The 18,062-nt window shown below is 34.3% G+C and overlaps 1 protein-coding gene across 1 annotated transcript; it reads left to right on the top strand.

The window, feature by feature from the left end:
• Positions 1-4,444: 4,444 nt before the first annotated feature.
• Positions 4,445-5,263, top strand: LOC149559713 (uncharacterized). The gene is made up of 2 exons (XM_089827470.1): positions 4,445-4,612; positions 5,048-5,263. The coding sequence occupies exons 1-2, from the start codon at positions 4,445-4,447 to the stop codon at positions 5,261-5,263; spliced, it is 384 nt and encodes a 127-aa protein (XP_089683596.1).
• The last annotated feature ends 12,799 nt before the right edge of the window (positions 5,264-18,062 follow it).

Genomic DNA, 18,062 nt, shown 5'->3' with positions numbered 1-18,062 from the left:
TGTTTTTGAGGGAATGCAATGAATGCCTACTTTTTAAATGACCCTGTTGTGTTTTTGTTATGTGTATTGTTGAGAAGTTGATAGATTTTGTATTTTGCATTGTAGGTGGTTGACTTTTTATTATGGAAGATGATGATTCTTGTCTTTGGTTTTCATTGGTTCCTTCTTCTTTTTTGCCACTACCGATTATTTCTTTTAAGGATCGTAGTGAATATTGAGTATTTCAATTGGTTGGTGTTGGTGTTTGTAGCTGTGTATGTTGTAAGATATCAAATGATGCTTCAGCTAGTGGTGTAGTTGGCCTAGTTTGTAGCTCGTCAGATGCTGATGATGTGAATTTGTCATAACTATTATGGAAATCCATTTGCTAATGGAGTTTTGTGCAAAAGAAAAATTGGCGTATTGTTAATTGTTCTATGTTGAACTAACTAGAAAGAAAGGTGAAAGTAGCTACTATGATAATTATTTACAAAAGTTTCAAAATATCCTAAGAAAAATAAACTAATGCATAGCAAATTCAATTGCTGAGTAGCCAAAAAAAAACAATTTTGAAAGAAATTATATTCTATACTTATTATTTCTAAGTAGATACTGACATCATTATTTATGAAAGTTTCAAAATTTCCTAGCAAAACTGAACCAACGTATACATAATTCAATTGCTTATCACAAGAGATAGAATAATGTTGAAACAAATTTTATATTATTATTAATATCTCAAAGCTTAAAGTGGTTTGTAAAACACTCACTTGATTACTGACTATGTAACTTGTTTTGCTTGAAAGAAGATTGTCTTTTATGCTTCTTGTTACTGGAAATCTTCTTGCAACAAACTTTGTACCTGTGACCTGTGTACATAAAATCATTCTGATCAAAATACTTGAAAATTTATTGGATAGTTCAATCATAGTTAGTAAAGGTATAAAGAATACTAGATGGATAAATCAAATAGAATCAAATTTTAAAGAAATGAACAATATTAAAAAATAAATAGATTGTTGATATTTTAAAAAGGAAATGAACCAGCAAGTTAGAAAGTAAAATAAAAATTAACTTAAAAAGTTATAAAATCTAATTTACATCATTAATTAATACTAGATGGATAAATCAAATAGAATCAAATTTTAAAGAAATGAACAATGTTAAAAAAAAAAAAAAAGGTTATCGATATTTTTAAAAAGAAATGAACCAACAAGTTAGAAAGTAAAATAAAAATTACCTTAAAAAGTTATAAAATCTAATTTACATCATTAATTTTATATATTTTTTAATTAATAGTTGGTTGAATGTATTGTTAATTTTCAAACATTTTTCTTTTAAAATGTTAAAATATATCATTTGTAAGTTGACAAATTGACTTTTTTAAAGTGAATAAATTAATAGATTAATGAATCTAATATTATGAAAATAATATTTTTTATAATCTAAACTGCAGTGAAAACTATTAGATAGAATTTTTTTGAATATAATATAATTATTTACAAATTTAGTTATTAAGTAAAAACTAAGTTAAAGTTAATGTATGAATTATTGTAGAATATTAATTAAATTTTAATCAAATTAACTTAAGATAATTATATCTATATTAATTATAACATAATAGAAGTATCATAATTACAAGTAGACTCAACTTTAATGAAATGTCCTACATGCAAGTTAAAAGTTTGGGTAGATGTTATTAATATATTTTATTTTAAATTTTTAAATTTTTAATCAATAATCTTTATAGGAATAATTTATGACCATTAAATTGAGTTGTAGTTGATTAATTGAAATTATTTATATTGTGTTTTATTATAAATAGTGTATTTTTTAACTGTATAATTTGCACATATTATTCTTGTATTTTTAATTATGTGAATAAATTGGAGTGTTATATAATACTTTGTGGATTTGTGAAATTCAGAGGACGATTTTTTCCATCAGGGGCGCACTCTATAAAAACATAATTAGCAACCTATACATGGAAACAACCATCGTGTAGTCTCATTTCTTCATAGTGGAATACCATACTTTGAAACCTACCAAAATTTATGCACCCAAAAATCAAGATCTCTAATGAATGCCAAAGTAGGCATCCCGTAGGCATAGACTAATACCCTAAAGGCACAAATCCTTATGCGGTAAACTCAAAGACAACTTTTCTGCAATATCAAGTGTTGTATAGCTTGTATGCTCCCATGTGGTTAGAGTTCTATATGCAAATTGGCACGTGGAGGAGTATAGCAGGCCCATCAAGCCGAGAGAAGTTATGAAGGAAAATCCTAAGCATGTTTAGGGTTACCCAGTTACCAAGGTGTTGTTCAAAAGATTGTTGGTTTGCCTCCTGAAGCCGAACCATAAAGAGAAAAGATCTATTTCCTCATTCCAGCCTATGGTCTACAAAAACAAACAGCTCACAAGCCCGATTCCATTGCTAACAAACCCTGCAAACCCTCTTCTCTCCAAATACTGATTCATACTAGCGCATATAAGGATTTTTTCTGGGTCACATACTCAATGCAACAGCTAATCGATCTCTCTTTGTTCAGACCAGCTAGAATGGAAATTGAAATGCCAAAAATATCGATTTTTGTTTAATATAGTTTTTCCTAACCATCGGATTGGAATTCAAAGCTTGTAATGAAGAATGTAAAGCTAGGCAATATTGAGAGGAACTCGAAAAAATTTGAGAGTCCCCATACAAATTTTTTGTTTCTTCAGAAAAGTTTGGGCAAGAAAAATCCCAGAAGCCCTAACTTTTTACCTAGAGTCATAGATTTCATTGATTAGAGCCGGCAAGAAAATCTGATTTTCTTATCAATAATAAAACTTTCTGAGCATTAAAACAACTGAAATTTTTTAAAAGCTTCATTTACCAAATTATAGAACTTTTGCTGGAGCATGTAACACTATTTAGAAAGTGCGGCAAATAGGTATCAAAAACCCTAGATTTGTCCTTCTCAAGGAACTAAAGCTCAAAATATCACTTCTCGTCAAAAATCATTAAAAATGGTTGTAAATGAAGAAGGCAAAGGTAAAATGAGATTTTTCAGATTTCCATCTATGCAATACAAAGAGGCAAGCGTTTGTGAAATCAAAAATCTTAATAGAACGAGACTTGATAACCTGAACAAGCAATTTCATGAAATCCAGAGAATTAAGCTCTACAGAAGAATATGGAATGAGGGAATTACAATCGAGCTGACACGAATGCCAATTGCCTCAAATGCGCTAATATTGACCTCAACTTTCACAAGGGGAAAAATGATCCTATTAACATTCACAACGAAGACCAAAAATCATTTTCAAGCACACCCACACATAGATAAACCTGTCAACAAGAAAACGAAGGAAGCAAAAAATCCTATACAAGTATATAAATTGCAAGACTCATCGTTCATACCTCTGTTTCTCCAAACTGCACGGAAACTGCTCCTTCGTACTTTCAAAATTGGCAAACATGTTATGCTCTTTATCCATCTTGACTGTCGGTGGCTCCTTGGCTCCGTGATGTTAGCGTAATAAATGCTAACCTATCTCCACTGTCCACTAACCTGCCATCACATTAATGAAAATTAAATCGCCTTTGCAATCGACATTAGTCTCATTTTTGTTCAATAAAAATTTTCAAAAAAAGCCAATAAACCCCAACAAAATTGCTCTCAGCCAATCATAAATCTGAAATTAGCAACTGATAATTCCATTTTCTTAATACAGCTGCTTAAACCTTACGATATGACACCTGTTGAGTACCAAAAAAGAAATAGGGGGGGTGAAAAAAAAACATTAGTTCCCTGCCTTTTAAAAGGCAGGGAATAATAATACAATTTATTATAGATTAAGTATATAGTTAACTATAAAAAATATGATTGCTACTAACTTTTATATATATATGCAATCCACAGATATCCTTGTCCAAGACACCACGAAATATATCTCTTGACTTATTTTATATATAATATATAAAAACTAATATATGACTAGTAATATATACCTATTTCCATCACCAAAAAGGGTCAATACAGCCATCAAATTCAAGACTTGAACTAGTAATATATGTCTATTTTCATTCACCAAAAACACAAAATGTAGACGTTACAAGGGAAGTCGATAGTCCAAGCAAAAGACCTTCCATTTTTTCCAACGGCAAAGCAGGGTGATCCGTACGCCCTAATTATAATATAACTATCAGTATTTGAAACGCATGCGTTTGAGATTCTCCCCACAAAGCCAGGAGCTCGTTTCGTAGAGCCTGGAATGCATGTAGACTGTCCCTTTACGATATCTTTGTCGTCGACATTGCCCACTCACGTCTTATCCGCGTGATGTTAACATTTATTTTACCGACATATAAATGCCACGCCCCAGCAAGCCGCGTCAGTTGTTCGTGAAATCCTATAAATTGGCCTTTGCTCAACACTCATTTTCCATGTAACTTTTTCTGTCTTTGTATTTCTTGACAATGGCGGATTCAAACGTAGCAGAGCATAAGGATCGCGGTTTATTTGGCTTGTTTGGGAAGAAGAAAGAGGAGGAGACACATCAGCAGCATGGTGTTGTCGTGGAGAAGAAAGAAGAAGGAGGACTCATGGGAAAGTTGCATCGTAGCAAGAGCTCTTCTTCAAGCTCTGTACGCTTATGCTTTCGTTTCTAAGTTGAATAGATCAGATGGAATACCAATGTGCTTGGATTTGAATCGATTTTTTATCCCTTCTGAAGTGCTTGTATTACGCAATAGCTGAATTAATTATGGAGCCCCTGTTTTTCACGGTATCCATACCCTCAACTATCCTGTTATGGTCTCTCTCTTTTTGTTAGGGCGTAAGGTTTTGTGTTACTGAGCGGTGATCTTTTATTTGGCTTTTGGAAGTGCTATTAAAATTTGACCAACAGATCACAATCCCTTCATCTTTTTAGATTTGGTTGCATTTTGTTCCACCTTTTTCCTAACCAAATATTTCAAATTTTTGCATTCTATTGAAATTCATCCTACCTTACGTACTTTTATTGGTTAAATGATTACACGGATCGGTCTCTGATCTGTTGAAATGCTGTGTGTGTACAGTCCAGCGATGAGGAAGAAGATGAGAAGGGAGAGAAGAAGAAGGAGACAAAGAAGGGTGGATTGAAGGACAAGTTGAAGCTTCATGGAGACAAGAAAGAGGAAGAAGAAGACGGTCATGTGAAGGCTGAGGAAGAAGGGGGCGAGAAGAAAGGGTTGACGGAAGAGATCAAAGAGAAGCTCCCTGGAAACCACATAGAGGGAGAAACAGAGCATTGAAAGAGCAAATGAATTTTATTTTTTGGGTTGTTTCATCTTATAACGAGTTGTGTGTAGACCATCCTCTGGTTTGAAGCATACTGTGGATTGTATGTATGCTGTGTTTTTTTATATATAATAAAGAGTGTGACGGTGTTGGTTCTGGTTTGTAATTGCAATGTTTCAATGAGGCCTCTGTTTCTAATGGAGACGCGTTTAAACAATTTTTCCATAAGAAATTTGGGCCAGCAGGGGCTAACCAATATAATTTGTTTATTTTAAAACATGAAGTTAAAAAGTTTGATCACATCATGGTGCTTAAGGAGACGGGGAATGCATTGATAGGTTTCAAAGGAACTCAACTTATTTATGGATAGATTACTCAATATGTATGAATAGTAGGAATTTAGCACTTAGATTCATAGGTCAAATAATAAGTGAGGAATCTTACTGTCATAGATATCAGTAATATCTTTTCATCAAAAGGAAAAACTGGCTTTTACCATCATAGATACCAGTACTATAGCAAATCGTGTATATATATATAGGCTTCTAGATTGTGGGCAACAATTTTTTATATTTTTTATTAATTCAAGATTTATTCCAACTTAGTTGACTACAAAGTCAATATTAAATGGACATGCAGTCTTCTATTTGCACAAATTAAATATTATATTATATTTAAGTATTTAAATATAAATAATATGATGAGTTGATATATTGAAAAAAAAACATAAACTTTAGTTATTCTATTTAAGAATAAGCTTAAGAATATACATAAATGTTATTTTTAATTAAAATGGTAAACTACATATTTCCTAAGTAAAAACTAATATTTAAACTTTTTTTTAAACATTTACTTGTATATGGACATGGTTAGAGGTGAGATGGAAAAAAGGGAAGGGAGAGAGATGAGGTAAAGAAATAAATAGGATATCTAGGGCCCAAAATAAATGGAGACACAGATGAAAAGAGGAAGAATGAAGGGAGGGAGGGAAGGATGAAGATAGAGAGAGAGGTAATAATAAGAGGGGAAATGCTAGAGAGAGTGAGACAAGGGGGGGAATGAGGGTGAGACATGAAGGAAACACCAAAAGATAGGATCAAAGACAAAAGACACATAAGAGAAAGATAGTAGGTGTTAATAATAGGAGCGGACATAATACATAGAGAGTGATAGAAAGGGGAGAAGGTATGATATTTGAGGTATACATGGAGAGAAAATGCTATAGATAAAGAAACATGAGGGAGGGGACATATGTAGAGAGTGAGATAGATATAGAGAATAAATGGGGGGAAGATATTACAAGAGGAGGGGAGAAAGAAAGTGAAAAAAGAGATGAAGGAGAGAGAGAGAGAGAGAGAGAGAGAGAGAGAGAGAGAGAGAGAGAGATGCATGTATGTGTTTAGGAGAGTAAGAGACATGAGGTAAATATATCTATGGTTAATAGGTGAAAGAAATGGTTAGAGGTGGAGGGAGATGGAAAAAAGGTAGAAGGGACAGTGGGGAGAGATGATCTAAATGAAGAAAGAAGATAATAAGGGCTTGAAATATATGGAGATGATGATGGGGAGAGAGAGAGAGAGAGAGAGAGAGAGAGAGAGAGAGAGAGAGAGAGAGAGAGAGAGAGATGTATTTATGTGTTTAGGAGAGTAAGAGACATGAGGTAAAGATATCTAGGAGCTAAATAGGTGAAAGCAATGGTTAGAGGTGGAGGGAAATGTGAAAAATGTATAAGGGATAGTGGGGAGAGATGATGTAAATGAAGAAAGAGGACAATTAGAGCCTAAAATATATGGAGGTAGTGATGGGGGGAGAGAGAGAGAGAGAGAGAGAGAGAGAGAGAGAGAGAGAGAGAGAGATTACATAGGGAGATATGTATGCTTTTAGGAGAGTAAGAGTTGTGAGGTAAATATATCTATGGTAAATAGGCAAAAAAAATGGTTAGAGGTGGAAGGAGATTGAAAAAGGGTAGAAGGGATAGTGGGGAGAGATGATGTAAATGCAAAACGATGGTAATTAGGGCCTAAAATATATGGAGACGATGTTGGGGAGATAAAGAGGAGAGGGAGAGAGAGAGAGAGAGAGAGAGAGAGAGAGAGAGAGAGAGAGAGAGAGAGAGAGAGGGGTTGGGGTTAGGAGCTAGTTAGAAAAGGAGGTTATTATTTAGTGATAGAATGAGAAGGTTAGGGGAAGGAGAGAGAGAGAGAGAGAGAGAGAGAGTAGGGGATAGGAAGAGGCAAATGAGACAGGATGGAGAGAGTGAGATAAAGATGGAGAGACAAAGAGTGAGGAATAGGAAGAGGGAAAGAGAGGGGGGGGGGGGGTTATTGAGAGAGTGGTTTAGGGACATACAATCCAATCATACAAATACAAAGGAGATATTCTTTGAACAAGACAGTAGTATGGGTGACCGAGATGATAGGAATATCAGTCCAGATTAGGAAAATGTAATGTTTACTTTACTAGATATATTAGAGGAGCAGAATAGGCAAATGGATATGATGTTGCAAATAATGGCTAGACAGATGGGCATCAACATTGACGATTTGTATGTTGCTCTAGTGTAGGAGGTAGTTGATTCCTGAGGTGGGATCAAGACACATATAGAGCCACCTAGCTATGATTTTGGTGAAAGTTAGGAGTCTACATATGAAGCTTTTTCAAGAGATAGTGATGCAACAATAGTGGGATTAGGAGAATGTGAGGATACTATCATATTAGTAGCCACTTCTGTGTCAGTTGAACCATCCAATGAGGAGTTTAGCAGTATGTATGTAGTGGTTGATGTATGTTCTAATGATGGTGCACATATTGATGATTATGAATTTTCATCAACTACAAATTCAGTTCAATTTTCTATTGCGACAGTTAGTGTTGTTCCTATGTCCATATATTGCATTGCGACTACACGTATTGTTGATATAGTTAGCATGAGTGCATATGGTTTTCCTATAGCTACATATTTTTCAACACACATTGGTGATGATAAGGATTCCAGTCTAATATATATTATGTGGGTGGATATAGGGAAGAAGAGAATTCTTAGATCTTCTACGGAGTTGCCTTCTAGTGATATTCTGACTTCTACATCATCAACACAAGTTTTGGGTGCTAGGTTGCACGAAAAGTGGTTGGTCCTGATGATACTAGTTTATAGTTGGTTTAATGTCCACAGGGATGTCACATACTACTTCAATTGGGATCCAAGTGGAGGTTGGAGTTCATTGTGTTGTTGGATTGCTTGAGGACAAGCAATTTCAAGGAGGGCTGACTGTAATGTCCCCACTTTAGCAGTTAAATTAATTTCTTATAAAGTCATTAAATAAATTAAAAATTAAAAGGTGACTTTATATTTAATTAATTTAATTAATTATTGTATTACAAGGGAGAAGATTTTATAGTGTGTATTAATTATTGGAAAGGGGGAAGCCTCTAGTAATTTATTTTTTTAGAAGCACAATTAATTATTGTAGTGCAAGGGAGGAGTTTCTAGAGAATGCATTAATTATTGGAAGGGGGAAGCCTCTAGAAAATGCAATTAATTAATATTTTAGTTCCTTCTAGAAGGGTGAAGGAAAATGATAAATAAGGGTAAGAGTCTCATTTTTTAGCATCAGATGATTGTGAATTGCATTTGATAAGAGCTTGGATGTGTGAGTCACATATCTTTCTTGTCATTAGAGGACGTTCATCCTCTCTTGTAACATTCTAGACATCATTCCCTTGGGGTTTGGCCTTTGGAATACATTGCTATGTATTGATTTTTTCATTTTGAGAACTATTATTATTTCAGTAGTTGTTTTAGTTCTTAGGAATTTCCAAGGTGCCCATTACACACACACACACACACACACACACACACACACACACACACACAGAGAGAGAGAGAGAGAGAGAGAGAGAGAGAGAGAGAGAGAGAGAGAGATCGCTTAAGGGTAATAAGTTAGAGAGAGAGAGATTAGGAGTTAGTGAGAGAATACTAGAGGTTAGGAATTTGTAAGAGAGATATATTATCATTTATTTAGTGAGTTAGTGAGTATTTGTGTGTTTGAGAGAGAGAGAATTAAAAATATGTTACCATTTGTGTTTACCTATTGGTTCTATATTTGGGAAACAATGACTACCTATTTTAGACCATACTTAATTCAATTGATGGAAAATAACAAAAAATTTATTTCATAGGATTAGTTTTTCTATATCATTTTGTAGATCTCTTCAATAGCTTTCTAATGCATTTTGAATGGAGTAAATCAGACTCTGTATGTGAAAGTTATGGTCTCTAGAGTAGAACCCATTTTTACTTCTTGGAAATCCAATCGAGATTTGAAGAAGTAAATTTTTACTTTTTCAAAACTCTAGATAAAGTTTTAAATCCTAACCAGGTTTTTAATGTACTTTTTGATTTGTATAAACCAATCAAGTTATTTGAATCCTAGAAACCTGATCGGGTTATGGCTTGGTAAAAGCATAGGGAAATGACCCACAAGCTTGGCAGACTATTTTTCCTCTATTTTTTTTCCTTTAGACATTTTTTCATCTTCTGAGATGAGTTCTCATCTTTCCCATCAGCAATTTACTAATGGTAAAGTGGGTATTTCTAAAATTACCACCATAATCTTACATGTCCTCTTAGCTTTCTAACAATATTATTTTTTCTATTTTTGGACAGCATTATCAGTGTAAACTTTAATTATTTTTAGCAATGTCTTGATAGTCCTTGCAAACATATGGCTACCTTTTTTAAATAACTTTTGATATAGTTATCAAATTCAAAATAAATTACAGATTATTGTTCTACATGTGATTTCATACACTTTTTTTAAAAAATGCTTTCATTTTCGATTATTTTGATGCAAGTTATGCTCAACATATGAACGTGTACCAAAATTTCAAGATGTAGTCAGTTCAATAATTCATAATTTAAAAAAAAAATACAATCTCTAAATATCACTCTTAACTATCATCCTACCGAAGGGATTTGAAAAATACTAAATATAATTATGTCTTTTGTGTTGCGCACGGAAACAACTATGCTGTGTTTTCTAAAAAAATCAGGAACTATTTTTCATGTGCACGGGGTTTGACCCACCTAATCTTATCCATTTTGTGAAAATTCTAGTAGTTTAGAAAATAGATTCATAGTAAGTTACAATTTATATGTTTTACATATTTTGTCATTTTGAGTGGATGACCCTCAAAAGTCTAGTCCAAGTTCAGGTTTACCTAATTTTAGAAAAAAGATGTCCACTTATACCCCCCTTTTTGTACATCATCTCGGTGCACTTTTTTGATCTCATTTTGGTTTTGTCAAGGTAGTGATTAAAAAAACTTATTGTATTACTTAACAGAACTCAGTATGTGTCGAGTAAGTAGTGTATGCCAAACAATATACATGTATAGTTAGTGTTGAGTAGATGGTATGTGTCAAGTCACTTAAGTGTCGAGCAAGTCATATATGCCAAGTGATTCAAATATCAAGTAAATTAGTGGATGTCAAGTAATTTAGGAGTTGAGTTACAATGTTAAGAATATAGTGAATGTCGAGCATCAGAGCTTTCAAGTGCCAAGTAAACAAATTTTGGCATAGTTGTTTGTAATGGCACAAACTCCTATGTAAACCATTTTTGGGTCAACTTACAAATTGTTTTACAATTCTAGAAGATATATATACAAATGTATATTGAGAATCCCTATGCAATACATGCAACCAATCAAAAAAAAGGGATGTATTAAGTGGAAAAATGGATGAATCAAAATCATTGATTCCTACCTAACCGTAGCTCACGAAAGTCTTCTTAAGGAGGGAAAACCCTAAAGAGTTTGCATGTGTGTATGAGAGGAGAAGAATGAATGCTAAGTGCAGAGAGAGAGAATTTGTGGTGACTATGGAGCTTATGGCAGGGATATGAATTGCAAAATTAGTTAGAGAGAATAGAGAAAATAAGTTAAAGGATAGAGGAGACATATCTAATCAGGAGGATCAAGGATATACTTGCAAAGAGAAGATCTAATAACTAGCAGTAGAGTGCTAGCCAAAGGATCATTGTGTTGAATCATTTTAATAGGTGATACATAGAAAATCTCTTAACTGAGTAGTCTTAACGGGCTTTTGCAAATCCTTAAACAGGGTGCTTACTTCATTGTGACCTAAAGTCCTTTAACAAGGCACACTTTTAGTAGGTGTTGATATCCTTTAACAGGGTAAGATTTAATAGTCTTTGTAAGCCTTTAAAAAGGAAAACCTTTCATAGAGTAGATCATATTTTATGATCAAACAATTGTAACCTTAATTGGATACACTTTACAACTGTAGTATTGAAGATTTTGGGTGTCATCCTCACTCCAGTTTTACGTTCTCATTGGAGGGTTTCTAGGTAACAAACTATTGTGTTATGTGTTATTTGTTTCATGCTATGGATGAACATGTATAGTTAGTTATTTTAGTTTACATGCTAAATTATGAGATGGATGTGTGGTGAATGTCTTATGGTCAAAGTTTTAAAGTACTAATTAAACCTACCCCCCACCCCACCCTCTCAGAGTTTACTTTTCCATTGTTATTTCCAACAATTAGTATTCGAGCCTTGTTCTCTGGAAAGGAAAGCTTTAAAACTTTGAGGAAAGATCTTGAAGACAGAAGTCTACAATTTGGGAAAGACTATTGGGACGAGCAACTGAGAAAGTGTTTGATAAGAATTGTATGATCAGAATTTTATTATAATTCATTTCCCCAAGAATAGTTCAATGTTGGATTCATTTTTTTTGTTATTCCCCCCTCTTTAGTCCTAAACCAAATTTGCTAACAAATTTGGCCCATAATAATTTTTGACATTTGTGAATCTAGTTGTTGTTTGGGACCCTAGGGATGTTCTATTGATAATATAGAAGGAGTTGAGTACTTTTATTGCCTTTAGAGGTGATCATTTTGAGTTAGAAAGGCTTGTAGGAATGTTGAACACTTCTTACAGTTCTCTCTATGTCACTTTAGTAAGTTAATTTTATTTTGTTGATTATACATTGACACATTGTTGGCCAAATTTGCTTTCCCACCAAAATCATCACATTTGATTTTAAAAGATAAACGAAATATTCGCGTGCTTTTTTAATATTCAATACTATGGAATATATTATCATGAGGTCGGGAGCTAGAGTTCAAAGGCCTATGATGCTATGAAAATTTGTAAGATTGTGTGAGGAAAGTATGGAGTTTTGCAATGTTATGGTGGTCGTAAGATCAGGCATTTTGAATTGTAAAGGTAAGATGCTACGACAAGAAGGTCCACCATAAGATCGTAATATCAAAATGATATCAAAGGTCATTGTAATATCATAAAATGAAAGGTAAGGTCCTCTAGTATTATGATATGGCATAGAGTCAGAGATGTGAAACATAAGGTTTATGATGGTATGCCAAAATCATAGGATTAGGGAGTCACAAGATGGAGAGAGGAGAGAGAAAGGCAAGATTCAATGCTAGTCAAGTGATCAAAGGCCTTAAAGGGCTCATTTGCAATGTTGCAATAGAGGCCTTAATTGTAGCATCAGGAGGGGAAATTATTAGTGATCTACGATGCTACAAAATTAGAGGATATCGTAGGATCATAAGGTGAAAAAATGAAGATATAAGATATTATGAAGTTGCCAGATTTTGTGAGATCGTAAAGGGAAATTTTCTTGATTTTGATCTTACAGTTGAGTGATGCATAGCATGTGGGTCCATCTTCTTTACTAGGCCACCACAAATAGGGTGGACAAGCTATCAGAGCAAGTTGTCATACAGAAAGCACTTCATTGGCCAAGGTATTGACATAGGTTGTTAGTGGACTACATGTTTCCATCCACCATCAGATCTTCCTAGATCAACGGTCATCACATCCTTGCTTTATGAAATTACAAGAACTTTAGACATGCAACAAAGTGAAAATGCAAGGCATGCCATGTGGGACCTATTTCCATTGTGGTTCATAGGGTAGAAAGGTTGTCAGAACATGTTGGTAGGCAAGTTTCATTTTCATCATTAGTTGTAGGAAGATCAATGGATGGAACTTCACCGCATTATAAAAGTGTCTAAAAGTTAAGGAAAGTGGTAATATGCCTGCTTGATGCATGGAAATGTGGGGTCAACTATTTCTAGTAGTGCTAGTTGGATGCCAAGTCATGCTGAGTAGTCTATGGGCCCAAGATATTAAGAAAGGCAATCACAACTAAAGCTAACCATTATGTGACATTGTGGTAAAGCTAGGAGTTGGCGCGATTAGTAGGTTTTGTGGTCAAATGCATGCAAACTTCACGAGGTGGCAAAAAAAAAAGAATATTGGTCCACATGGTGCTTTCTAGTTGTAGAACTTGATTGACCTACTAACATTACTAATTCATGAGCCAAAAATACAGGAAAGGAATACTTGCACAATCTGATCTTTGTGATTGTTTCCAAACACTTTCTAGTGAATTCCATGTGTAGTGAGTGAAGGAAAACACTCCACCATCTCTATTTTATCCATCTACTTGGTCAAAGTGACTTAAATGGTGTTGTTTCATCTTCTCAAGGCTCTGTTTTGGTAAAAGATTGGATTTTATTGTATTTGAATATATGCCAAGATTATATTTTCTCTAGATCTAGATGATTTTCCTCTACAATATTAAATGGTAGTGGTTGAGTTTGGTTTAGGGTTGAAAATATCTTAGTTATGCTTAAGCTATAAAGGCAGTTCTGGTAAATTTTGTTAGGGTTGACTCTTCTTTGAATTCTCTAATATTGCTCTACAAATTCACTATAAATTTCCTTTGCCTCTGAACCTATATGACATTCTACCTTATCTCCTGTAGCCATTGATGTATTGTGCAAGACCTATTTGCCTCTCATTGGTTTATTGTGAATATTTGCAATTTTGTGTGACTATATCTCTTTGAGCTATGAATGATATATAAGTGAATTCTCTTCTTCCTTGTGTCATTTATTTGGGTTTTTTGATCTGCATGTGATTGTTAGATTAAAACAAGTCTAGATGTGTATGTCTTTTGGTTTCATAATGGTTCAAGTGTGCATGTATGGGTAGAGATTGGTTTGAACACTATTTTGGTGCATCACCCCTTAGGTTAGAATAAGTATATTTTCTTTCATGCATTCCCTCTCCCTTTTTCTCTCCAAGAGTAGTTAGGTGCATCCTGATAGTAAAGGAAGTTGGCCTTCTCCAAAGACTCAATCTCACAGTTCAAGTCCCACAGCTTGGAGGTTGTTTCCATGTTTCACAAGGTTGTCATTAGGTAAAAAATTTGGACAAGGGTGAAAAATTTTGTGACAACTTTTTTTGGCACACCTAGTGGGACACTATCTAAGAAGATTTCAAACCTACTAGTGCCAAGAAGAGAAAAATTTTGTGATTATGCTGAAGAGATAGTACTAACTTTAGTATCTAAGCATTCTAGAGGTTAATTCTTTGAGTACTTGGCAACTCTAAGCTTCAAATGCACCTGGTTCTAGACTAAATTAATTGTGATTCATGCCCAAAGCTAAAACAAGGGCATCTTCTAGAGGTAAATTTTAGTATCAAGACCTTTCATTTTCAAATCCTAGAAGAAGGAAGACTAGATTGTCTTTATCACTAGTTAGGAGTACAAAAGAAATACATACCCCTACAAGATCTATTTCTACTCCTCTTATTGTTAGATCTCAATCTAGAATACCATCAACTCATATCAATATATCACTTGTTTATATGGAACATCCTAGAGCTCATGATTTTACCACCTTTAATGATGGGAGTCCTCTTTTATTTACCTAAAGAAATGACATACCAGTAGTTGCACTTAAAAGTATACTTAAATTTAGTGGTGAAACTTCTATCTCTCCCTTGGAACATGTTCAAGAGGTTGCAAATGTTTGCAATATCCATGGTATCATAGAAGATGATGTGGCCATTAGAATCCTAGCTTCATCTTTAAAAGGAAAAGCCCTACAACGGTATATGTGTCTATCACATGGTTTTATAACAGATTGGGATGGATTAGGAGCAGGACTATGTAAACACTTTGAGGAAAAAAGTGACTATTTGTCACTTTTAGAATAGCTAGCTACCATAAAAAGAGCCCCCCATGAATGTATGATTGATTTCAATTATAGATTTCAAAAGACATGGGATATAATACCTACTTTAGTGAAGCCTACCCTTGGTAATGCCTTCTTGTACTACCCTAGAGCTTTTAACAGTGACATTGCCACTACAATTCAAACTATGGGAGAAGATACCTTACCTAATACTTATGAAATAGGAATCAAGGTAGAAAATATATTAATACAAGGAGGAAATTTAGCTTCAAGGCCTCATATGCCCTTCTTCCCTAATGTCCCAAATCACCAACTAGCAATGACCCTTATTTCCATAAATTCAAAATCACAATCCCTTTCTCTAGTCCCTCAAGCTGCCACATCTTCAAATGAAATAGATGAAATTAAGGAGATGATGCAATATATGATGTTGAACATAGATAAAAGATTGGAAGGCCAAGAGAAGAAGTTGGAAGATAGCTTCTCTATGATGTGAAAGGTGACGAACAAGGAGGTGACTTTGGAGAGCCAACAAGCTCAAGGTAGTAAGGCTCAACAATTGCAATATCAAACTCTGAAAAATGGTAGGCCTCCAAATCATAATTATGGGAATAGTTCTTTGATTAGAATAGGTAGAACATCCATGATTCTACTTCAAATGTAAATCAAAGTAGGGCCATAGTCCCTCAATACAATATGGCTCAAGATCAAGACTTTTGTCCCTCCTATAACTACTCCTATACCTATTGCATGTGTCAAAAGGTTGAATCTTATTTGGCTTTGACCAATCAAGAACCTGCAATAGGAAAATCATACAAGGAGAGCCAACCCAAGGATGCCTCATATATGCAAGGACAGGGTGATTTCTCTCTTATGAATCATCAGGTGGAGGAATGTTTTAATATAAACTAGGATTCCATTGCTCACAACACTAGGAGAAAAAAAAGAGCTATTGAAGATGCTACCCCCCTCCTCCTAATCAAGCTTCAACATCAAATGTCATGCCTCATATACCCAGTGCCCCTCAACAAGAAAGAAAAAATAATAGTAGAGGAGATTTGAATAACTCCCAGATAATTTCAATTCAACCTCCTACACATGCAACTCCTAAGGTTTCTACCAGAGTACCTAATGCATCATTTAGTGTGGTAGAATAGATGAATAAGATCAATGTGAATATTTCCATGTGGGATGTTGTTGCTACTATACCCATGCAAAAGAAGTTGTTGTAGCAGAAATTGGAAATTATTGAACCAAAGGATTAGCCACCTAGCATGGAAAGTGCCACAAACCTAGTACAACCATCAAAGGAGGTAGAAACAAGTAAAAGGTTAGACCTCCTCCATTTTATGTTTCTCTGACTATAGTGGATAACCTAGTCCACAATTGCATGATTGATTCAAAGGCTAGTAGTTTAGTGATGCCTAAGTCTATTACTAATGCTTTAGAAATGAAATATGAACCCATTGTTAGGGATGTATTGCAGTTGTATGGTAGTACTGTTAAGACTGTAGGGATCCTTAGAAATGTAGAAATGGCTCTACATGCATGCTCTAGTTGTACTATGACTCAAGATATATTTGCTGTTGAAGTCAAGCTGCATTTTTCCATTTCTCTGTCAAGAGACTTCACTACCCAAATAGGTGGTTACATATCTTTTGATTGGTCATATATGTTTTTTAGAACAAGATATGGGACCGAGGCTTTAAAAAGAGCAAAGCCTCTAGCCCTCCACCATATTGAACCCTACACCCCTAATCTCATCAATATGAATTACGCTATCCTAGAAATGGATGAGAGTGGAATAGTGAATGAACCTACCACTTCTCTAGTAGAGATACCTAATTTTCTCTTAGATGAATGGGCTAATGCATATCACTTTGATTTCATATTAAAAGCCCTTGAAAAAAGTCATGGTACATATTGTGTGTCAAAAAATGATGCTCTTGTCCCTAACCTTATAAGAACCAAGGAAAATGTGAGTGGAATATGGAGCATGTATTTTGATGAATCAAGAAATAAGAATGGATCAGAGGCTGGTGTGATGTTGATTTCCCCTACACAAGTAAGGTACTACTTCTCCTTTAGGCTCCAATTTAGTTGCACTAATAATGTGGCTAAGTATGACTCCCTAATCCAAGGTCTTCTACTTGCTCAGAAGAGGGGATTTCAGGCATTCAGTGTACATGGAGATAACAAGTTGGTGGTCAACTAGGTAAGAAACCAAAATATCACTAAGAATTTTTTGCTCATGTCTTATAAACATAGAGTATGGGATTTGCTTGAAATTTTTAATGCATTTAATATTTTGAGCATCCATAGAAAAGAGAATAGACATGCTAATAAACTTGCAACAATAGGTGCATCTTGTGATATCTCCAAGAACCTTGAAGCTGAAAAGAAGAAACAGAATAAAATGGTAGTAAGGCTTGCTATTCCTAACAAAAACACCAATTGGCAAGTATTTGAATCTAATGCACGAATTGTAATTTTCATGCAAAATGAGGCAAAATTCTCAAAGAGGAACCAATCTAGGTTGCACAACCAGTATGGTAATCAAATCATTAATTTCAGTTCCAACCAATTGTCTAAGGGTCTCATTACCTTAGAGAGTGTCTTCAATTCTAATGACCAAGAGAGAGATAGAAGCATGAACCTAGATACTAAAAAAGATTATTATACACCAATGGTGGTTGCTGATGGGAAAACCTTAAACATGGGAAAGGTATGTTCTAAAATTGAGAAAGAAAATTTCATTCATCTATGTCAAG

This window comes from Cupressus sempervirens, chromosome 4, assembly GCF_028749045.1.
Source record: "Cupressus sempervirens isolate cs-2001-9-10 chromosome 4, ASM2874904v1, whole genome shotgun sequence".
NCBI lineage: Eukaryota > Viridiplantae > Streptophyta > Pinopsida > Cupressales > Cupressaceae > Cupressus > Cupressus sempervirens.
The sequence above is the reverse complement of the archived record's forward strand: the minus strand, read 5'-3'. Positions and strand labels throughout refer to the sequence as shown.